General features: G+C 55.7%; 1 protein-coding gene across 1 annotated transcript in view; it reads right to left on the minus strand.

Annotated features, from left to right (window-relative positions):
- Nucleotides 1-23,041, minus strand: part of SPTB (spectrin beta, erythrocytic) — a 65,513-nt gene that overhangs the window by 17,106 nt on the left and 25,366 nt on the right. Inside the window, exons 11-27 of the mRNA XM_069465054.1 lie at nt 21,974-22,276; nt 21,187-21,337; nt 19,735-20,605; nt 18,503-18,640; nt 13,851-14,607; nt 13,230-13,432; nt 13,033-13,123; nt 11,664-11,810; nt 10,165-10,428; nt 9,585-9,791; nt 9,019-9,108; nt 5,592-5,870; nt 5,087-5,217; nt 3,938-4,142; nt 3,281-3,655; nt 1,652-1,896; nt 400-538 (exon numbers count right to left, since the gene is read on the minus strand). Coding sequence (XP_069321155.1) covers nt 400-538; nt 1,652-1,896; nt 3,281-3,655; nt 3,938-4,142; nt 5,087-5,217; nt 5,592-5,870; nt 9,019-9,108; nt 9,585-9,791; nt 10,165-10,428; nt 11,664-11,810; nt 13,033-13,123; nt 13,230-13,432; nt 13,851-14,607; nt 18,503-18,640; nt 19,735-20,605; nt 21,187-21,337; nt 21,974-22,276 — 4,596 coding nt within the window. The remainder of the gene's footprint in view (nt 1-399; nt 539-1,651; nt 1,897-3,280; nt 3,656-3,937; nt 4,143-5,086; nt 5,218-5,591; nt 5,871-9,018; nt 9,109-9,584; nt 9,792-10,164; nt 10,429-11,663; nt 11,811-13,032; nt 13,124-13,229; nt 13,433-13,850; nt 14,608-18,502; nt 18,641-19,734; nt 20,606-21,186; nt 21,338-21,973; nt 22,277-23,041) is intronic.

Consider the following 23,041-nt stretch of genomic DNA (forward strand, 5'->3'; position numbering starts at 1 on the left):
GTGGATCCTGCAAAGAATGCCAGGTTTGGTCACACAGTTCTGGCTGCAAGTCCTACCCCTTGCCAGCTGTGCAGCCTTGGGCAAGTTGCTTCACCTCTCTGAGGCACATGTGCTGCACTTATGAAATCGGATTACCAACTCCAGAGCTGTGCACATGTGGGTGTAAGGGAGGCTGTGAGCCTGAGCTCCTTTACGGAGCGGCCAGCCCTCGTGGCAGGGAACGGGCTGGGTGTGGCTGTGATTCCCGGGTCTGCGTGTACCCCGACCTCCAAGAGTGAAAGAAAGACAAGCTCCTCAGAGAATCCACAGCCCACAGCTCCCTCGCAGCAGGCTGCCTGGCTGAGGCGAGTGGGGACAGGGGGAAGGAGGGGATCGTCCTGTCCCTACGGTCCCTCTCACCTCCTCTGAGGCCTGGTGCTGCCGCTGCAGCAGGGACTCGCCGAGCTCCAGGCAGGCGCTGAAGTTCTTGCTCCGGGTTTCGATCTCCGCACTGATGCCCTGGTGATACTTCATGAGCAGTTCCACGGAGGAGACGTCCCTGGGGGCAGGAGGACAAGGGTGGGAGAGGCAGTGTGGGAAGAGGAAACTGGGTCACTCTGGCCCTCCTGAGTCCCAAGCAGAGGGGCCACCGCTGCAAGGGCCGCCTGCTCAGCCTTGCTCCCTCGGCTCTCTCTGGCCACCCAGGAAGTCCCCTGCCAGCCCAGCCCCAGAAGGAACACCGATGCCCTCGTGTGTTCCGCTGCTCAGTGGCCAGGGCACGGGCAGCAGGTACAGGAACCTCGAAAGCAGCCTGGGAATATTATTCAGCAATAAAAATGAAGTGCTGATTCACGTTACAACAAGATCCGCGGATGGACTTTGAAAACGTTAGGTTAAGTGAAAGGAAGCCAGGCACAAAAGACCACATGTTGCATGATTCTGTTCATATGAAATGTCCAGAACCGGCAAATCCAGAGAGACAAAGAGCAGAGAAGTGGTTGCCAGGAGCTGGGGGGAAGAGGGAAATGGGGGTGACTGCTCATGGGGATGGGGTTTCCTATCAGGGTGATGAAAACCTTCTAAACGTAGACTGTGGTGATGGTCGCGTAACTGTGAGTATACTAAGGACCACTGACTAGTACGGTGTATCTCCATAAAGATGTGAAAGATAGAAGGACACCCATCAGGACAGGCACCCTGGCGGCGGGGGACAGAGATGGGCCTGTAATAACTGCTAAACTGCCCCTGCCAGGGTGCCCACCGCCCAGGTGTCTGCCCACATCTCTCAAGGATAGTCAGCTCCTTCCTGAGTTTGGGGGGATGGTCCCCACGTCCCGGGGCTGGGGGAAGAGTGAACAGTCTTGGACCTGCCCTGTGTTGGCCATGTGAGTCCCTTATTTTCCCTGACAACAGTGGTCACTCTCCCCGTTGGAAATCCCAAAAGATGTCTTTCTCCCCACACTCAGGACTCCCCTTACTCTGACATGGCCAGTCCTCCCACCGAGCCAGTCCATCTCCGCCTGTCCCCAGCCTCAGGCCTCAGGCGCCCACAGCAATCCCCATGCCCCCGACAGGTCAGGACCGCCCCTCCGGGGAGGTGCCCTAGTGTCGCACCCTGGCCTCCCTGCCTCCCCTGGCACCGAGTGGAGCTGCCTCGAGGACGTCCCCTCACCTGGGCCTCTCCTGGGTCTCAATCTGCCGGATGATGCTCTCCATCCAGGAGAGGAGGTCGCGGGCCATGCTGAAGAAGCGGAATTTGTCCGCCGTGTCCACTAGCTGGGTGCGGCGCCCGGCGCAGGCGTCGAGCAATGCCTGCCACGCGGCAGACACCTCCTGCTCCTTGTTCTGGATGGCTTCTGCCTTCTCCGCAGCATAGGCCGTCTGCAGGCGGGTGGCCACGTCCTGGAACTGCTGTACCTGTGATTAGGAGAAACCAGACCCTGTTCCCTGGGCGTCTTCTCGAGCCTCAGCACGGAAGGGCATCTTTCTCCCCCGGCTTCCGTCCCCGCTGGAAGGCAGGGTCTTCAGCCTCCCCCAGTGGGCGCTGCAGGAGAAGGCTCCTTGCTTTGACACCTCTGCCCACCCAAGGCATCCCTTGCACTTTGTGGGGATTTGGGAGCGAGAGGGACTCTGCCCTTCCATCTCCTCAGAAGTACAATAATGAGAGTAACTATGTACCAGGCACTGTTCCCAACACTTCCTATTTGTGAACTCCCTCCATCTTTACAACCCCATGAAAGAGGTACCATCACTACCCCTGAGATGAGATGAGGAAGCTGAGTTACTGGCCCCATGTCCCTCACACTAGCAAAGGGCACAGCTGGCATCGGCACCGCGTCCTGAGTCCCTATTCTTAACCACTCTGCACACTGCCTCTCCCAGGAAGGGGCTGCACCAGATCCTGACTGGGCTGGCCCCAGGGACAATGAACCTCACTCCTGTGGCCTCAGTGGGGCTACCTGTCTCAGGGGCTCCGGCAACCCCAAGCACAATAGCCACATACCGGGCCCCGCCTCTACCTGGAGGACAAATCCCTGAGAGGTCCCCTTTTGGGTCCAACCTACCTTGGTGTTTTCTCCCCGACCCCCCTGGGCTGGGCCAGGACTGCACAGCCGGCCCACCTCTCCTACCACTCTAAGCCTGGGGAGCCCCTGGTAGTGGGGGACCCTTGGTTTGTCCTTTCTATCACACGGAGCTCTGGGGAACCCTGTGGGTCTGTGGAGGGGCCCCCAGAAGCACCCTAGTGATGGGGGAGAGGGTCCAATCAGCAGATCTTGGGTCCCTCCAGCTTCCATGTGGAAAGGCTGAAGCACCTGGTGGCCAAGCACATGGGATCCACAGCCCGGCCGCCGGGGTCCGAGTCCTGGCTCCACTGCTGCCTGCAGGTTCTGGGCAACTTACTGACCCTCCACACCTCACTTTCCTCATCTATAAAATGCAGACAGTGCTAGTACCTACCTCAGAGGACGGCCACGAGGGTCCAGCCATTACGTGCGTCACTTAGAACAGTGCCTGACGCTAGGACAGCGCTATGTATGTGTTCGCTAATACTACTCTACAGCCAGGGGACATCGTAAGGTATTTTATGCTTTGGCTTTCTGCGAGGATTCGGTTTAAAGAGCTACTTCTGAAGCCAAAGAGTCTCTGAAAGCCACTGCTCCCTGCCCTGAGCTGCTGGCTCCCTAAGGAGGCAGAATCTCCTGGCACCCATTTCGAGCTGTCCCCTCTGGAAGCCAGGTGGGGCCCGACACCCCCGGCCGGGGGAGCTGGCCACGGGGAGGCCACGGAAGCCGGAAGGCACCTGCATGCCCAGCAAGTGGAGCTCCCGCTCGAAGGCCGTGTGCACCCGGTGGAAGGACTCGGCCGTGCTGGCGTCCAGCCCCACGTCCTCGGGCAGCTCGCGGTGCTTCTCGTTGATGAGGCCCAGGATCTCCGTGCCCGTGTAGAAGTAGCGGTGCCAGTCGTAGGAGGCGGCCAGCAGCTGCATGTGCGTGTCGATGAGCTCCAGCAGGTCTGCCCACATCTCGTTCAGCCCGTCCTTCCACTCCGCGAGGGTGGCCGCCTCGCTGTGGCCCGCGTCAATGAGCCGCTCGATGATGGCATTCATGTTGTCCACCCGCTCCTGCCCAATCGCCCCTGTCTCCCGGGCAAAGTCCCGGAACTTGTCCCGGAGCAGCTGGACAGGGGCAGACAGAAATGCACTTATCAGGGTGCAGGGGCAGGTGGGGGCCCCCAGCTGAGCCCTAGACTTTCCCCGGTGGCAACCATAGCACCTAGGGACATGCCCTGACACCTTCCCCAGGCAGGCCTGAGCCCGCTGGTCACACCTCACACTGGTGTGACCGCGTCCTGTGCGGCACTGTGCAACCGGCAGGGGTGCGTGTGTGTCTGGAGTGCTGGCTGGCCGCATCTACTGCCTTGCAGGAAGACGAAACCAGCGGGAGCTATGACTACTCACAGTGACATGGTCAAAGTCTTGCCCCGTTTCTTGGGAAGAGGCCACCAGCTCCTTCTCTGAAATCCACTGCTGCAAGTCTTCCGTCTCCCTCTTCACCTGGAACCGGTGGTACTTGTCCTCCAGCTCTCGCTTGCGTGTCTCCGCCGTGTCCTTCAGCTTTGCATACTGCTTGTCCACTTGCCCCTGCAGTCTGATGATCTGTTCCCTGGAATTCAAAGCAAGAACGCCCTCAGGGACGCCAGCCAAGCACCCAGAGCAGCAGCTCGGAGGAGTCGACCTGCTCCTCCCCAGCCCCTGGCAGGGTCAGGTGGGGAGTGAAGCTCAGGAGAATGACAGGGGCTTTGCTAAGAGAAGGGTTAGGGAGAGAAGGAGCCACCCTGAGACCAGGATGACTCAAAGGATGACAACCGGGTCCTGGAATTCTGCCCTGGAGGGGGGTGTCTCTGGGCACCCCTCACTCTGGGAAGCTCGCAGAGACAAGTGCAAATGCTGAACTTCTCCATTATTTTCCCAAGGAGGCTGACGGAGCAGCGCTGTCTGAGCCGGGCTCCAGCAGCAGGGGCCCTGCTTAGTCCTTATGGAGGGACAGGCTGTACCCTGGGCTCAGACCCATTGCTCCCTGGGAGACGTCTGGGGGCTGCTGAGGGTCCACCATGGCAGGTGCCTTACTGGCGGCTGAGCGCAAGGCCCTGACTGGGGCAGCTGTGTGGCCCCTGCCCTCCCATTTCTGCGGAATGCACATCCACTGTCTGGGTGCACAGAGGTGCTCTGCCTTCACTCCCACAGAATGAGTCTGCTGAGACACCTTCTGGACCATAAAGTGTAAAGCAAAAGTGGTCTTTAGTGTCTCTCAGCACATTCTAACTCTCTGGAAGACTGGAGCTCTCAGTCCACCAAGAGGGCAGTTTTGCTACCCCCTTCCCAGAACTTTCTGCAAACCAGGGCCTAGCTGGCCTAGTTTGAAGTTACTCACACGAAACCAAGGTGTAAAATGAAATTGGGCCAACTGACAGTCCCGAAGCAGTTTCCTCAAAGCCTATTTTTTGGGAAAATTGCTCCCATTTTCCTCTCTTAGACCTGCAGGGACACTGGCCCGTGAGCCCGGCCGTGCCCACGCCCTGGCCAGGGGGCCCCAGGAGGCGTACACACCCCTCGGGGTGGCCTGCGGACAGCAGGCTCTGGGCGCGGCCGGCCAGCTGCTTGATGTTCCTCCCGTACTCCTCCACCGCGCGCTGCTGCCGCAGGTGCCGCTTCAGCATCACGATGGCGCCCTCTTCGTCCTAGGGGCAGCGGCGTGTCAACGCCAGGGCTCAGCCCGGCCACACTCCCTCCCTTGGCAAGTTACAGCCCAGCTCCCGGAGGTGGCCAGGCAGGAGGACAGCCAGGCTTGCAGGGCCCCATGGGACAGCCATGCATGTTCCCTGCCTGTGCTCCGATTCCCCGGTACAGAGCCCATGGCAAGAAAGGCGGAGAACTCCCGGGTTAGAGCAAAGCTAAGCGGGCAGAGGGCACCCGGCTGCAGCCTGTGCACCTTGGGGGTGCGCTCGAGAGAGTCCATGGGCGCCTGTGCCACTGCCCACGGCTGCCTGCTCCAGCCCTTCCTCTCCGCCTCCCCCCTCTGCCTGGCACCCTCCCCGCCCCCACCCCAGCAGACCTCAGGGGTCTCGGTGGAGCCGACATAGAGCTCCTGCTCGCCGATCCAGGCCTCGGCCTCGCCCGCGTCCAGGTAGTACTGCTGCGCCTCATTGGCGTCCTGCAGGTGCTGCAGCCGCCCAGCTGCTGCCTCCCGCAGCCTGTCCCACGAGCTCTGCAGGTGTCCCAGGCGCTCCTCGAGGTCCTCGCAGTCAATCTCCGCTGCTGCCACCAGCTGCTGCCCTCTCTGTAGCACGTCCTCCACCCGTGGCGCGTGGCCCTGGATCTCGTTCTGCAGGGTCTGTGCCAGAGGGAAGGGCTCGGGGCAGGGCCTTCTCACTGTGGGGGGTCAGGGGCTGCTTCCCCTGGGCCCCCCTCACACCTCTGGTGGCCACTTGGCAGCAGGTGCCAAGCTTTTCCTGCACACCATCCTCTAGCCCTCAGGTGGCCTGCCGAGATAAGCCCTTGGAAGCGGGCAGTGAGCGGCACAGCCAGGTTTGAACATAGCTCTGCCTGACTCCAGAGCTGTGCTCCTGACGGTGCCCTGTTCTTTCTGTGCTCGGCAGAGCTCGATTCCTCAGGTGTATGTGTTGGAGGAAAGGAAACGGCCTTTTTGATATTTTAGCAGCTTTCGTTCCATACGAAAGAAGAGTTGACATCTGCCTCTTCAGGGTCTCGGGTTTTGTTTCATTTTTCCCAATTTCTATTCTCGAATATTTTGTGAGCTATTATTTCTTGTTTGAGCCTTCTTTGGTCACCAAAGTGGGCTTTTCCTCCCACTCTGGTGACTGGGTCACCTTTTTCTTCAGGAGGCCCTGACACATGTGCTATTTACTTTTGGGGTCCCGGGCCAAGGCCAGCTGCTTCTTACATGTGGGCTCTTGGGCTCCTTCTACCTTGTTTCCTACCTTTCTACAATTTCCTCCTGGCCTTTACCACCACCATGGAAAGCAACGGCAAGAGCAGTCCACGTGGGCGGTGCAGGGACTGCCAGCGTTTAAACTACATACAAATCAGTCTCATCCACAAGCCACCTAGCCTGCTGAAACGCATCTTCACACTTTATGCTCAGAATCTTGACTTTGACAATTTCCCATGGTCTCTGCAATTGTTTCAAACAACCCGTTTTCAGCTCCATTTGCCTCTACTTTCCTGGAGATCTTATGACCTCTGCATGGTGCCCTAATTTAAGCAATTACTTTCTAGTTTCCTGTGCAGGATGCTTGCTTATGATGTTTTCTTCTCTGAGTCCATTCATTCAAAAAATATTTACGAAGTTCTTTCTATGTATCAGACCCTGTTCCTAGGCAGTAAGAAGAATGTGAAACGAGATAAACAAAACTCCTACACTCACAAAGTTTACACTCTGGTGGAGGAGACAGCAGGTAAGCATGTAAACAAATGAATACATAAAGGGGGGGGTCTTCCTCTCTGGGTGCCATGAGGAAAATACAGCAACGGGATAAAGAGTGTCTGTGGAGCTGTGGTCGCCACTTTCGCTAAGGGAGTCAGGAAGGCCTTTCTGAGATGACTCTCGAGTGAGACGTGAATGATGAGCGGAAGGCAACCACACAAAGATCTGTGGGGGTGTGTTCCGGGCAAGAGGACAGAGCAAGTGCAAAGGCCCTGGGGTGGAAACAAGCCTGGATTGTCTGAGGGCCAGAAGAGCCCTCTGACAAGACATGAGATTTAGAGGGAGGTAGGCAAAGCAGTGGTTCTTAACCCTGACTGCCCATTGACTAATCCAGGAAAAGATACAGCTAGGGCCCCATGTTCAGAGGTCCTAATCAATTGATCTGAGATGGGACCTGGGCGTTTATCTGTTTAAAAGTTCCCTAGGTGACTTTAGTGTGCAGTCAGGGGTGAGAACCACTCATGTAGCAGGATGTGTTCTAATTGCAGCGGGTAGCTAAGTCCCTGACCGGCAACATCAGTGTTACCTAGGATCTTGTTAGACATGCAAATTATCAGGCTCTATGCCCAGAGTTTGATTCAGTGGATCTGGGGTGGTGCCTGGTCAGTTGTGTTTTAACAAGCCCTCTGGGTGGATGACATGGAAGTTTGAGAACTACTACAATAGAGGGTTTCAAGTTAGGAAATGACAAAATTGGATTTATGCCTTAGCCAGGTGAGCCTAAAATAGTTTCCACTAGGGCAGTCACGTTCCGCCTTTCCCTTCCTGGTTGGGGGAACCTCACCTGTATTTGTCTTGCCTGTTTCCTGAAATAGCAACTTCCAGCCAGGGGATTTGAAAACCTTTGGACGATACCACTTACTGAGGCTGGACAAAATCTAAAGTCCTTAGTGTTGAAGAGATTAGAGTTGGCTCACTTTATAATTGAGGATACTGAGGCCCCGAGGGTACTGTCTCCTACCACCCTCCCCCTCGACTGAAGGTTGTGGCATTAACTGAGCCTAGATCTCTATCGTCTTCTATCCCAGGGCCCTGCGTGTGGCCGCTGGAGCCTCTGTGACTAGATCCTGTAAACTGGAAGCAAAGGGCCCAAGGGAGCTTTGAAGACATCTCTCTGCATATAATTCAGGCCTGTGCACCGCTGCTGGGCTCAAACGGTGCAGCGAGCAGATGCCAGCTGCTGTCTTCTTGGGGAGGGCAGTGCTGTCTGCCATAACCTTCCTTTCCCCAGGGAGCACAGCACCTGCGGGAGCACCCTGGGACACGCTGCTCTTCTCCGGGGCCTACGTTCCCAGGCTCTCCCCGCTGACCCAGAGAGCAGACTAGGCAGGGGAGGGGTTCTCTGCCCAGGAGAAGGGTCTGCGGCCAGTCCCCCGCTGGGCAGGAAGACATTGCAACCCCACGTAGCTGGCGTCCTTGTACGATTCAGGCTCCTGCTGCAGCCCTGACACAAGAGGAGGTGTTTGGCCTCTGCTCATGTCCAGGACACTGACCAGGACCATCAGGCCTAGGAGAGCACCAGCGATAATGTTTGCTCCAAGGGCTCAGAGTTCAAGTTCAGTAGCTTCCTATGGGGCATGAGCCCCCTTTAGTACCCTCACATGTCCAGAGCAAAGGGGCCTACTTACCCCGCGGACACCACACACACCTCAGCCCTGAAGAGGGGCAAGGCAGTGTCGTGAGAGGGAACACACCTCCTCTCGGGGAGGCCATTGAACACAGAACTATGCAAACATGTTAAACTCCAGGCCAGGGCTCTGGGATCCTGCACTGCTTGTGCCTGAGGGAGTCTGAATGGCCTCAAATCCCTGAGCACAGCGAGTCCTCCCTCCCCTGTGATCCTTCCAGAATTCTCTCTGCAGTCACCAAAGCCTGCTCTTCCTGCTGTGAGACTACAAATACAGTCTGGGGACCCCAAAGCCACCAATAGGAGCAATAATCTGCTTGCTGGCTGTTGGCAGGTCGGGCCTGGGCCTCCCCAGGTGCCAGGTGGGGGTGGGGGGCGTGGGGGGCTGGCGGGTGAGGCAGGACTCACCTGGTTCTTCTTCATGAACAGCTGCACGGTTTGCAGATTAGTGCCATAGTCGGTTGACTGGGCCAGAGGCAGCCTCTCCTCCACCCAGAGCTGCAGAGATGAGAAGGCAGGGGACGGCTGGTGACAATCATGGCCACCCTTTCCTGCACCCTCACCATGGACCAGACAGAGCTTTGCTGGCAGTGTCTCCCTGGTTCCTCCCGACACCCCATCAGGGTTGTGCCCCCATTTTAAAGATGGGGACACTTGGAACTGAGGTTCCAAATAACTTGCTCCTGGTCACACAGTGGGAAAGTAACATAGCTGGATCTCGAACCCAAGTCTGTCTGACCCCAAAGTCCAGGCTCGTCACCATCAATGCTAGCAAGTGGACAGAGAGCTACCATTCAGAGAGCACCGGCTTGACTTTTCCATTTAATGCAATCAGCACCCCCCAAACCCTGAGAGAGAAGGGGGTGAGATGACCAGTCATCTGCTGCCAAGAATTGCTCTGGATGGCAGCCAGCTACCCTGATGGCAGCTGGTGGCTCAGCCTCAGGGGTGGGGAGAGGCTGCGGCCCACGCACCGTCTCATCCTCTAAGTCCCGGCTGATCTGCAGCTTGGCTTTGGATGATTCTAGCTGCTTCTTCCTCCTCCCCAGGGGTTCCAGGAGATCCAGAAATCGCTTCTCGATGCTCACGTCTGTGTCTACTGCCTCCTCTTCCAGTGAGGGCACCTGGGCAAACAGCTCACCTAGCTCCTCCTTCCGCACGTTCACTTGGTCCTCCACTCGCTGAGACACAGGGGATGGAGTCAGCACCAGCCTTGGCACCCGGGAAGCCCCTCCCCTCCTCTTCATTTATCTGTGTCCCGCCACCCTTTAAGGCCCAGTGTAAGCACAGCCTCCTCCAGGAAGTCTCCCTGGATGCTCTCATCCACCTTTGCCTCCTCTGAGTGCCTGTCCTGTATTTCTCATGCATCCTTTTGGATCCCTGTCCTACCCACTGCAAAAGGGCTAGAAGATGGATGACGAACCAGGAGACATTTTTGTATGATAAAAGCAAGTCAAGTTAAGAGAACAGGAGGAATACTTACTTTAAGGTTTCTGATTTGCTCCCACCATCCCTTCTATCCTAACACTCTGAGTCCACAACCCGCTCACGTGCCTTCAGCTTCACCAACATGCGGTTGACGCTGGTCAGGTCCTTGCCCGGGTCGTCCGACCGCAGCTGGTCCTCCATGGCACTGATCCACTTGCTGAGGTCGGCATGGGTCTGCAAGCGCAGGTCCGAGCTTCTCGCGGCCGAGAGCTGCCGGGCCTTCTCCTTTGTGGTGGCCTGCAGCTCATCCCAGAGCCGGTGCAAGGCGTCTAGCCTCTGGGACACCAGGTCTGTGTACTGGGGCTTCTCCTCCATCAGCTGCCTCCCTTCCTGCAGGGAAGGCGAAGAGCTCACCCTCTGAGGCCGAGGGGGCCTCCAAGGGAGCTGCCCTGCTCCTGGTGGTTGCAAGAGGCTACCCAAGGGGAGGTCAGCAAGGCAAAGAATCTGCACAGAGCATGGGTGAGGCGCAACTGAACTTGACTCTGCACCCCCAGAGCTATTTGTAGGGGAAGGGAGAGCAGTGTGTTGGGGACAGATGACTCAGGGAGCCTGTAGCTCCCCAGGCAGTGTGAGACCAGGGATGCTTTATTCTTCTCTCCATATTTCCTGGGCCTAAGATAGGGCCTGGCATTTTGTAGGAACTCAATGAGTATTTACTGGATGGATGGATAAAGCCATCCTTTGGCAGTAGGGTGAGAAATCCTTCATACACACAGGAAAAATGTTACCTGAAGGAAATGCCAAGGGCAGATCCCATAATTAACAAGGATCAACTGGCCCTAAAACCAAGATTCCAGATCCATCCAGGAACAGCCAGCACAGTAACCTGCCTCTGTGTTCCAGAGGTTGTGCGCTAACCTTCAGTGACTAACCACCTTTGGAGAACTAAATATCCAATATTTCTTCACAGATGAGGAAACTGAGGCACAGGGAGGTTAAGGAGTCAGTCTGGCTCCAGAGGCCATACCCTTAACCACAGCGCGGCCTTGTGTGACTCCTAGGGCTGCTTCCTTGTGGACAGCCACAGCAGAGAGGAGCGAGGGTACGGGATTTCCAGATCTAATTCCAACCACATTTTGACCTGTGCTACAGAGCAAGCTCATCACAGAGGGGTCACTTGGTTTGCCATCTACAGGGGGTGTGAATGGCCACACCCTATGCTGCCCGGCCAAATGAGAAGGATTAATGGCTCCTCTGGGTCACCCTGGCCACTTCAGGGGCTCCCCTGGCCCTGGGCAGGACAGCGCTGGAGCCCTGTGAGGACAATGGAGAGCAAACAGTGAGAACTGTGGTCGTGGCACTGGACACTGAAGCTCTAACTAGGGTGTCTTCCATGTCCTGGACTGTCCCCAGACTCAGGTGGCCCAGCCAAGAGGCACCAGTTCTGACCAGGCTTAACAAGACTGGCTATCTCAAGAGTTCTGGAGGTTTACCTACTATTTAGAGAAGGTTTTTCACCGCCAAGTTCTACGCTGTCCAGCAAGCTGCAGGACGGTGTCTACGTCCTAGGGGAACTCTCACTCGGGCAAGCAAATCTGCGCAGAGCAACCACTCGCTCTACTTACTGCATCGATGTTCTCCAGCCACCCCTGGTGGGAAGCCAGCTCTGCCACAAATGCCTGGTGCTTCAGCCACATGTTGTGAAGGTTTCGCGCTTCACCATAGGAGACATCCTGAGAGGTCAGCAGCTTGTCATTGATCCAGAGAGTGAGCTGTGGGCAGAAAGAGTGGGTCCGACCGTCCCTGAGTGTATCTCTTCGGCAGGGCAGGACCCGCTGCCCACCCGGGCCGCGGGAGGAGGCAGGAGTGTAGGAACAGAGGAGAACTCATCTCCAATCCTGGGGCCCTGAGTCCCGGCACAGGCAAATTAACCCACGGTGTGCCAGGGCTAAGATGTGGGCACGAGTGTGTCTTCCCCACTCGAGTGAGCAGTGTGAGACCAGGGATGCTGTGTTCTTCTCTCCATGTTTCCAGGACCTAAGACAGGGCCTGGCATTCTGTGGGAACTCAATGAGTATTTACTGGATGGACGGAGAAATCCTTCATAAACACAGGAAAAATGTTATCTGAGGGAAAAGCCAACGGCAGATCCTATCATTAACAATGGGGGAAGAACCGTGATGAGCATCCATTGTTTCGAAGATGTCCTGGCACCACACCAAGCCTGGCTTGTGCCAGGCAGAGGTAGATGGAAACAACGTTGTCTGGGCTGAGAGGAAAGGCGTATGAAGATGAAAGCAAGAAAGAAGAGAGGGAAAGCCCCAGTCCACACGGGCAGTACTGGCAATGGAGGGCCCAGGAGGGCAGATCAGCGACCTTCCTTGCACAGCTGGCCCCAGGCGGAGCTCTGAGCCGGCAGTTCTGCAATGGCGAGACTTGTTTAGAGTGTTCTTTTTTGCACCCCTTAAGGTTCTGATTCATCCGCCCAAGTGGGGCCCAGGAGTCTGCTTTCCCGAGGGCCAGGCCTGGCTCCACAATGTGGGGCGGGGGGCGGGGGGCCAGTACAAAGTGAAGTTGTTCAAAGGTATTAAGAATTTCAAGACAGCAAGAGCAGAACATTAAACCAAGCACAAGGCCCTTATAAGCATAGGCCCTGTGTGAATGAACACACAGGTCACGTGCCCTTGAAGCCGGCCCTGGCCAGGGCCCTGGGTGATTCTAGTATCGGTAGTGCTCAGACTACACTTGAGAAACTCTTGGCCTACACTTGGCAAATTAAAGCATGACTTCTCAGATTTGGGGGAAAAAAAAAAAAAAAAATAGTGTAACCGAAGATTCCAGAGGATGACCCAGCCATCAAGTACCTACAGTTCCCCACCCACAGAATCCAAGCTGGAACGGATCCCTGTGTCCCTACGGACTTCCCACCTCTAGGGTACTCTGCTCTAGAAAGGAATCTCCCGAAACATGTCCGCGGCCTTGCTGGAGCCTCACCTCCTGGCAGTTCTGGAGGAAGTTCTGCAGCTCCAGGTTGTCTCTCAGAAGAACCGAAGCCTCCTGGGCCTTCTCGTTGTTCTTCCTGTGCCTGGAACGGAAGCCGAAGCCGCAGTCACGACAATGCCAAGCCTGAGGTCCTCACGCGACACCCTCAGCCCCTCCGTGGCTCCAGGGACCCTGGGGGCAGGCAGTACCTGTCCTCAATCAGCTGCACCTTCTCCCTGATCTTGTCCGAGTACAGGTTTCCCTCGGCTACAAGCTTGTTTCCGGAGTCCACAGGACTCAAGACCTTATCCCTGTTGTTCTCCATAGATACCAGGAACTCCTCAAACTTGCGGATCCCAACCTCTGCAGCTTCGAGGGAGTCTGGGGGCTCCAGGTGAGCCAGAGTATATTCCTGTTGAAGCGAGTTGCCAGACAAGGCGTGAAGCAAGCGGAGGAAGTGGGCAGGGCACCTGCCAAGCGGCAGCTACGGTGTGAAAGGCGCCCCCTAGAGTTGTGCGAGGAAGAGGCTCTGCTCCTGGGGCCTTGTCCCCCACCCCTACCCCAGGGTACCCAGTGAACAGTGTGTGCCTCACCACCAAAGCAAAATTCACTTCTCTAGCCTCTGACGGACCCATAGTAAGGCATCGTTTGGGACACGGGGTGGGAAAAGGCACGTGACGAGGGACAAAGAGGATTTCCCTCCCAATTAGCAAATACAGAGAGTCCAGGAAAAGCATAGTTTGGTCCCTGAGCCTTACAGCATGCTTGCACATGCACCCCTAGTGCTGCTGCCCGAGAGACCCCCGCCCCGGCCCTGAGTCCCTCTCTACCTGGTTGCTAAGGATGGCTTCAGCCTGCTTGGCATCTTTCTGGAACTCCTGGAAGCCCAGGCACTGGGCGAGGGAGTGCCCGCGGCTCTCCCACATCCGGCGCAGGGCGTCCCAGCCGGAGTCCAGGCCCCTCAGCCGCTGGCCCAGGAGCACGTACTCCGGGTCCTTCTGGTCTCGGATCACCTTCTCCCCGGACTCCTTGACGTGCTGGTAGCTCTCCTGGTGCCCGTCAATCTCGTCCTTGATGGCCGAGTGCTGCTGCAGGAGCTGCTCGGCCTCTGCGAGCGACTCGGGTGTGTCCTCGGAGGCCACGGCCTTCTGGGTCACGGACAGCCAGGCCTGGAAGTTGTCCAGGTCCTGCAGGAAGGCCTGTAGCTGGCTGGCTTCCCCCAGGGAGGCCTCCTGGCCCTGCAGGGCTCGCTGCAGGCCCTGCCACAGCTCCTCCACGTATGCCTGCCGCCGGCTGATGTCCTCCTTCAGCTCTGGGTGCGACTCCAGCAGCCGCTGCGACTCACGCTCCAGGGCACCCACGCGGGCCTGGATGGCGGCCACATCGCGCTCCAGCCCCGACAGCTTCCTCTGGATGGCAATGACACCCGCCAGGTCCCGCCCCAGGTCCTTTGTGGACTCCACCACCTTGGTCTTGTCCGCGATCCACTTGCTGGTCTCCTCGCAGTCCACGCAGTAGTTGTGCACGCGGAGAGCCGAGTCCACCGCCTCCCGCCGCGCCAACACCATGGTCTGGAATGCCTGCCACCTGCCGGGTGGGGACATGGCCCGGGGGAGACAGAGAGACTCCTTCCTCAACTCTTCCCACAGGGCACCCCTTCCCTGATTTCCCAGGAGTCTCCCCGCACAGACCTTGCATGCTGGAAAGAAAAACATCATCTACCTAACAACTGTGGGTGAGCAAAATTTATTTATCCAATTTTACTCAAGATATATATAACTGTCAGTCAGCTCTTTTTATCAGCAGGAGGCAAGCTGTGATGTGTGATTCCAACCACAAGTAAAGAAACATGAAAGTAAAGGCTTCTCCATGCAGTTGGATTGCAGGCAAATATACGATTTTCCCAGAGTTTATAAAATACCAAAAATCATTAGAAAGCTCACATTATTAACTTTAAGAATGCTTCAGGACATAGGGTCCCCAGCTGCCCTAGAAACATGCAAATGCCCAAGGCCACACTCAAAGTGCCCCAGGTACTGAAAAAAAAATCACCTTGGACCTAAAAGAAAGGACGCTTTGTAAAGAGGAAGAGGAAGAGGAGGGGGAGGAAGAGCTATGATTATAATTAAAATGAGTAACATAATCTTAACCTTCAAGGGCAGTGTTGCTAGGAACAGGGAAATGTGCTAAGGTCTGGAGGATGCCCAGCGCCTGGGTCAAGCTGCAGTACACAAGCCTCTTTTAAAGGGCTGCCCACCAGCCCAGTCAGACCACCAGGGACACCTCCCAGGGGACCCAGGTTTATTCATTCTGCATCACTGAAATATATCCACGCATGAGAGTGTGCAGAATGCTGATTCCTATTGGGCCCATCTTTCTGGAATACCTGTGAGGGTACAAAGGCAATGTGTTAGACTTTGGGAGAATACAGAAATAACCAGACCTTGCCCTGTGGAGTGTTGTGATTTAGAGAGAAATTCAGAGAAGCTCACAAAACAACTACAGCATAAAGTGCTATGTACACTGCATACGCCAGGCAGAGCAGACTGAGGGAGCTGGAAGGAATGACAGGGTAGTGGTGGCACATTTCATGGTGGTCACCAGTCTCTCTGCAAACAGACCCTCAGTGTCTCCACTGGAGTGATATGTTTAAGGACGGGACCAAGTATATCATTCATCTTTGTCCCCAGGCCCCAGGGGGTGGAGGGTGGGGGCCAGGCAGCTGGACTGGGCAGAGTGCAGTGTGGCATTCCCAAGGTGTGACAACAGCTCCAGTCTGGTTTGAAAGACAGGTCTGCAAAGAGAAGCAGGGGGAAGGCTGGGAGGGATCAGGAATGCCACGAGAGAAGAGAGGGCACCTGCAGGTTTCTCAGCTCCCTTCCTAGCCCAGGACGTACCCATGCTCTGGGGAATTCTGTGCCTGGCTGGCACACAGACGGTGCTCTGAGGCTGGGAAAGCAGAGGAAAAGAGCTGCGGGTTTTCTCCAACCTGGTCTGACACCTCTGCGAAGGGACAGAGGTGCTCCTGGGAGAGGGTCTGGCTGTGTCTCGAGGGAAGAGGCCCCCTGGTGACTTTCTAGACCTTTCCTGGTGTGGCCTCACTTAAGCCACTTAGTAGAGGCCATGCCAGAGGTGGGCTGGGGCTTGGGTCTAGTCTGCCTCCTGGGCCCACACTTTCTGCTTATACTGCACAGTCTCTGGGATGGGGGAAGGTGATGGAGCCACCCTGATTAGCACTGGTCATGCAACGTCAGGAGTCCAGGTTCGGTTGTGGGCCCAAGATTTTTAGAAAAATGTTGGTCAACTGGAATGCCTACGGTGAAAGATGACCACACACTCAGCAAGTGTTTGAATGACTCCTATGTGCCAAGCTTGGCAGAAAAACCTCAGCTTTGTCCCAGCCCCCTCACTGACTAAGCATTTACCATGCAACTATCACGTGCCTTGTGCCGGACACCAACTTTTGCATTCATGCAAGTGGCGCAGACATAAACAACAAGTCTACAGCCTGCAGGTGTGATGAGTGCAAAGAAAAAATAAAGCAAGGTAACGGGATCGAGGCTGAGGGGTTGGTGACAGGGAGGATGAGCTGCTTTCAACAGGGTGGTCAGCGCAGGCCACTCCAAAAAGCTGACCTTTGAGCTGAGACCTGAATAAAGTAAGAGAGCAGACCAAGGGGTTAGTCAGGAAAAGCATGTTCCAAACATACGGAGCCTGGGCTGAGAATGTGCTTGGTGTGCTGGGCACTGCGGGCACTGTGTAAGAACAGAGCTCGTCCTCTGCTTAGAATCCAGTAGGAAAGTGCGTCAGCACAGAAGTAATTATAACACTAGGTAGGATATGAAGCTGGAAACCAGTACAAAGGCGGGAAAGACAGCTTTTCGGCTGGGAAACTAAGAGGGAGGTGGCCTGGACTGGACTGAAGGACAGACAGGATTTGGAACATACAACTGGAAGAGAATGCACGCTGAGACAACGGCAGAGGCTCAGAGGTAGGACTAGGGTGGCGGTGTAGGATGAGAGCTGTTTCAAAAAACATTTAAAGGGCTGTAGATGGAAGAGGAATCAGGATAAGTCTGCTATCTCTAAAGGGCAGAGCCAGAGCAATGTGTACACATTTCAAGGAGGCAGATTTTCACCCAGTGTGAGATCAAACTTTTTAACCAAAAGGAGTTGCCCCAGGGTGGGATGGGCTGCATGGCAGCAGAGTGAGCTCTCCACTCTGGCTAGATGGGGTGACTTCTCAGGTCCCCTTCAACTCTCAGACCTAGTGGAGAACCATTTTACCATCTCGTGTCTCAGGGCTTTTCTCACCTAAGGATGGCAGGCATACTGATGTTTTTCACTTGGGATGGGGCACGGTTTAAGGGTCTGTGAAGATCAACATTCTCAGACTATAGCTCACTGTATAGCTGGCAAGTTCTTCCTGTCTGAAGTTTCTCTGGTTGGGAGCTGCTCTAGTTTCCTGCATTAAGCAGCAATTGCAATAATCTCTCAATCTCTCTCTCACATGCACACACACACACACTCACTCACGCAAACCCATTATCTACAAGCCTAAAGGAGAGTCCTCCTCCTCTGTATAAACGTCAGACTTGCAGAGCAATCTCCTGAACTGCAGCCCCCATCTCTCAACGCTGAGACAATCGGCCCCAGTCTAGTGGCTCCAAAGTATCCCGGTCACCCGCTGCCTCTCCGGTCACCCGCTGCCTCTCCGTAGGCTGCCAGTAAGATTCCCCACTGTGACGATCCTTCCCTTTACAACCGAGTCTTCTCTCAGCCCACCCCCCGACTGACTCAGGCAGAGCAAGGCTCAGGCACAAGTGTGAGGGAGGAGCCGGGGAAATGGAGAGGTAGTGGCCACATGGCATTGCGTGTGCAGGGCCCAGGGTAAAAACAGGGAACAGAGACATTTGCTCTGTCCTCAAAAATCCTCCAGGAACTAATGGGCAATTATGCCCCACACTGAAAGCACCCCCTCTCTAAAGGCTCCTCGGGGCCTGGTTTTTGTTCCAGCTGCAAAGCTTGCTCAAGGCTCCCTGCTAATTCCCCTCTTCGTTCAAGCCAGCCTCATTATCGATGCTGCGTTTTGGCACAGGCGGGAGCATTTTTTTATGGACAGTACTTAAGAGCTCTCAGAAAGCAATTTTCCCTGCTCAAGAATGTCCAGGGAAATATGGCCTGAGAACCATATGGCCTGATTCTAACTGCGTGCACACTCAGAATGTCCCCTCCATCACACATGCACATACCCCCTTCTCCCCAGACACAGCACAGAAACATGTCTCTCTCCCCTGAGCTGTTCACCACCGCGGCCCTCTCCTTGCTCCACTGCTACTAGGAAGGAGACAGTAGCTGAGAAAGACAGCTGCACTGACGGTGTACACGCGGCGGTGTGTAGCAGGTGGCCTGAATACGGGGCCATGTCCCCCTGGGGGTGTCAGGTGCGGGAGCAATACCCCCAGCCCCACCCACACCCCACCTGGTGTTCAGGTGGTCCTGATACTGCTTCACTTCCCCACTGCGCGGGTGGCCGCTCTCTACCAGGCTGTTGGCAGCGAGGTTCACGCCATCAATCTGAGCCATCAGAGTCTTCATCTCCTGGTCCAGGATGTCGAACCTGGTATACAGAGAGAGGAAAACAAGGACCAATGAGGCAGCAGCAGACCCTTCATTGCCAGTGCCCCCCCAGTCTCCAGAACACGTAGCTCTTGCTTTCTCCTTCCACCCTGAGCCCATTTGCCCAGGTGAAGGGGAGAAAGGAGATGCATGTGCCGGCACACCATCCTCTCTGGTTCACGGTCCAGTTCCATGGTTTGGCATTGTCTGGACCAGGCCAGGAGAGAGCCGGTTACTTACTACAGAGCCTTCTAGTGCAACAGAGAAGTGTGAAGGGGAGGGAGGGCTGAAAAGAGGTTACAGTGTGTTTAGGGGGGGGTGTCAATTGCCACAAGGACCACCTGCCAGGCCCCCACTGTCTCAGCTGCTGCTCTTGGACCCTGATTCCGCCTTGACCCAAAGGATACCCTCCCCAGCCAGGGGCTCCATTCCTGAGTAGGACAAGGGAGAGCTGCCAAAGGGAGGGGGGGTTGTGGTTCTGAAGGTAAGAGCCCAGGACTCTCCAGCATCAGGGCAGGACCACCTCGGCACTGCTCCAGGGAGTGGCCTCTTCTCCCCCTGGACTCCCTGGATCCTGTGCTTGGGCTGCTGAGATGCTGCACAGACCCGGGCATGCCTCCCATCGCCGTGCTGATGGAATCAGTACACCGGGAGTGAGAGCAGCCTTGCAGACACGGGGTTTGCAAACTGGTCTCTGAAGCCTCTCCGAGTTCTGTGGCTTAGGGACTGTCACAGAAAGCTAGAGCTGGTGAGATCCCAGCCTCTCAGACCCCTTATCCAGAGAAGCTCCACTTTTCCTGTGTGTTAAATGGATGTTCCACATATAATTAGTTTGGGAAAAGACTGCTGTAGCTCAAAGGTAATTGAATAATTGAACTAGAAAATTTTCCTTTGTTTGAGGAACCCAAGGCCCCAGTGGGTGAAGTACCCTAAAGCCACAGAGTCAGAATAGAAGTCGTGACTCCCAATTCCTTGGTTTTGCAATAAAGGATACCCCAGGACCTCTTAATGCGGGCCTCTTAAAGAGATCCCTGCTGATCCAGAAGCTGTTATCAAACTAGGTGGGAGGCAAGAAAAAGATGAGCCAGCTCTGACCTGTGCTGTACGACCTCCAGGTCCTCCAGGGTGTCTGGGATCTCCATCTGAGCCAGCCACTTCTCCTTCTCGCCCATCCACAGCTCACAGGCATCGGTCTCCCCAAACACTGTGTACAGGTCCAGGGCGTCCTGCAGCCTCTGTCGACGCAGGTCTGCCTGGGCCACCACCTGCTGGTAGAGCTCCCGGAGAGCCTGCAGCCGATTGGTCACATCTGGGGAATCCCGAAACTCTTGGGGGAAGCCCTGGGCCTGCTGCTCCAGGTGTTCCATCACCAAGCGGTTCTCTTCCAGCTCCTCCAGGAAGTCCTTGTGCTTTTTCCCCAGGGCCCGTGTGGCCCCTTCATCCTGCCCTACATCTTCACCCGAGAGCAGCCGGTGGGCATCTTGCAGCCAGGCCTTCAGGTCATCTGCATCGCCCTGGAACTGGAAAAAGTTCTCAGCATCCTGGAGGTTGTTCTTGCGAAAGGCAGCCAGCTCCTTCAGCTGGTCCCACTGAGCCGACACCTCTGTGATGCGGGCCTTGATCTGCGGGTGCCCAAACTGCTTGCGTGCAACCATGCCCTCGGCCTCCTGAAAGATCTGCTCCAGGTGAGTACCCAGCCCGCGGAGCTCATCTTCAAAGGCCTTGTGCTTGCGCTGCAAGATGAGCACACTGGTCAGGTCCTTGCCATAGTCCAGGGAGGAGTAGATCTGCTCCTTCTCCTTGATCCAGCTCTCGGCCTCATCCATCTCCCAGAAGAACTTCCAGAGCCGCTTGGACTGCTCTAGCTGGGCCTTGCGCCCAGCTGCCATGTTGCTCAGCTCCCCAAAGCACTGCTCCAGGTGGCTGATGCGGTCCCGGATGACCTGTGGGTCACATGGCTGGTACCCTGGGAGGAAGAGGAGGAGGGAGGACAAGGGCTTCATTTATGGGCAAGGTTCTGATCGGTTTCCACATTAGAACCACACAATCCAGAAGCTGCCATGTCACTAGGGCTTTGGGATTAGATGCAGGGGGTCCCTGCAGGCCAGATTCTTTATAATTAGTTCCCACTAAACCTCAGGAATAAGAAAGATTAAAAGTTGGGTCAGTTCTCAGAAGAAATGCACAACATGAAATTATTTTTAAAAAGCTCAGATATATATTTCAAGGTGATTCTACAGGGGGGCAGTGAGGTCTCCTATTTAAGACCAAAAACTAGAAACCTAAATTGTCTCAGCCATAACTTGAACTAGCAAGGAGAATGAAAGATGGAGGAGGCTTCCTCAGTGCTTACAAATGCCTTTCTGATTATAGGTTCCCTGCTCTCTGGAGAGTTCTGTTACCCCTCAAGCTTCTTTCTTGTACCATTACTTGATGAAAGAAGCAGAATTCTTCTTGTTCCTGGAGATTTATCCAAGGTGGAGTCCTGGGCCAGAGGACGGGGCGATGGCATCAGAGGCCTCAACAGGGAGACACCCTTGGCCTCACCTTTCTCCTCAGTGAACTGCAGGGTAGCCGCGGTGATGGCCTTCACTTTGTCCCCTTGGATGGCGATGTCGGCCTCCATCAACTTGTGCTTCTGCAGCAAGTCTTCAACCTCCAGCAAGTGCTTCCCAAACTCGGCAGACAAGAGGTGAGCCTGGCAGAGAGGACAGGTAGAGGGAACAAGTGAAGCCACCTACACATCAGGAGAAGAGACCCCTACAAAGGGCGTGTCCAGGGTGTCTGAGCCAGGGTGGGTCAGAAAACAGCTGCTGCTTGGGATGGAAAAGCTACAGAGTGGGAGTGCCACTGGGGGTGCCCATCAGAGTCACCCACGGGACATCTCACAGAAGCCCCATGCTTATCTACCACATCTGTCACATGGTTGGAGCCTGGGCATGTGTATTTCTAGAATGCTCCAGGGTCAGTCTGATGTGTGTCCTCAGTTGAGACCCACTGCAGCAGGGGGAGAAGAGAGTTCAGACTTCTTGGGCTGCCCCTAGGCTGGGAGGGCTGGATTCTAACCAGAGTCAAACTGTAATTCCTCAGAGCCTGATTCTCCCGGCTTCTGATTAACCCCTGTCCCTTCAAGGCCCTGAAGGCTGGCACCTGTGCTTCCATGAACCCAAGGTTTCTTGGTCACTGAGAATAGTGTGGACCTGGGCTGGTGTCATCTACCTGGAGCACAGTGAGCCAAGCAGCAGACACTGTGTGCCTCTGTTTTCTCCATTTTGACTCAGGGATGTGACTGGCGGGAGGTGTCTGGGGAGGCCTATGCTAACCGCAGGCTCACCTTGATCTCGTCCATCCAGTCGATGCTGTGCAGCATGTCCTGGAAGAGCTTCTGCAGTGCCAGGGTGGTCTCGAGCCGCTGGCGCCGGGACCGCAGCAGCTCCTGCAAGTAGCTCCACAGGCGCAGGATATTGTCCTTGCGGGCTGTGATGCGCTTCTGGTCGTGGTAATTCTCCTTCTCCAGCTCCTGGGCCAGGTCCTCCAGGGCCCTCACACGCTCCTCGTAGGCGGCTGTGTCAGTCTCGATGGCCTCGTGCTTCTTCTTGGCGGCCTCCACGGCTGCCAGGTCATACCCAAAGTTATCCTGCCCCGTAGGGAGAAAATAGCAGCTCAGTCAGACACCCCCTGGCTCATCCCCAAATGCAGGGCAAGGCGGGCCCCTTCCGAACAACCGCTGGATGGAAAACCCATTACCAAAAGGAGCTAGTTCTGCCTGCTTGGTACAGCCTGGCTTATCAGAGGCAAGTTCCCAAAATCAATGCTTCCCAAGAACCTCTAGGAGAAGCTCATGACCTTACCCCTGTGCCACATGTGTGGGCAACGCTACTCGTGTGTTACTAACAGAGCCCTCTGGTGACCTGCTGGCACTCCCCACCCTGCCTTGGGTGGGCCTGTCTGATTCTGGGGAGGAAGGGGCTGCTTCCCACATGCAGCTGCAAACAAATGGTTTGCCCATGTGCTATCTGGGGAGCACATACACTCTCCAGTGCGCCAGAACACTTGCTATCCCCTTTATGGAAGAATCTAATTTGATTCCAAGCTTTAGGTAGGAGGGAACAGATGCTCTGATGGAGACTTAGCCCTGGGGTCAGTTCCTAGCTAGTGAAACACATTGTGGCCCCGGAGGCCAGAGTCCAAAAGGCACGTGTGACACTGACAAGGTACACTCTTTGATTTCACCATATCCCCAGAAAACCATTACTAACGTCGACTTGAGCCCCAGCTTTAGTGCATGCTACCGGCCCACATAAGACAATTTCAGGGGCCAGTTCTGGACTATGAAGCTCTTTTCTAAAAATGAGACTTAATAAATCCTGGAGACTCTTCCTCAGATGCAAATCTGGATCCA

This window comes from Eulemur rufifrons, chromosome 2 (genome assembly GCF_041146395.1).
Source record: "Eulemur rufifrons isolate Redbay chromosome 2, OSU_ERuf_1, whole genome shotgun sequence".
Lineage (NCBI taxonomy): Eukaryota > Metazoa > Chordata > Mammalia > Primates > Lemuridae > Eulemur > Eulemur rufifrons.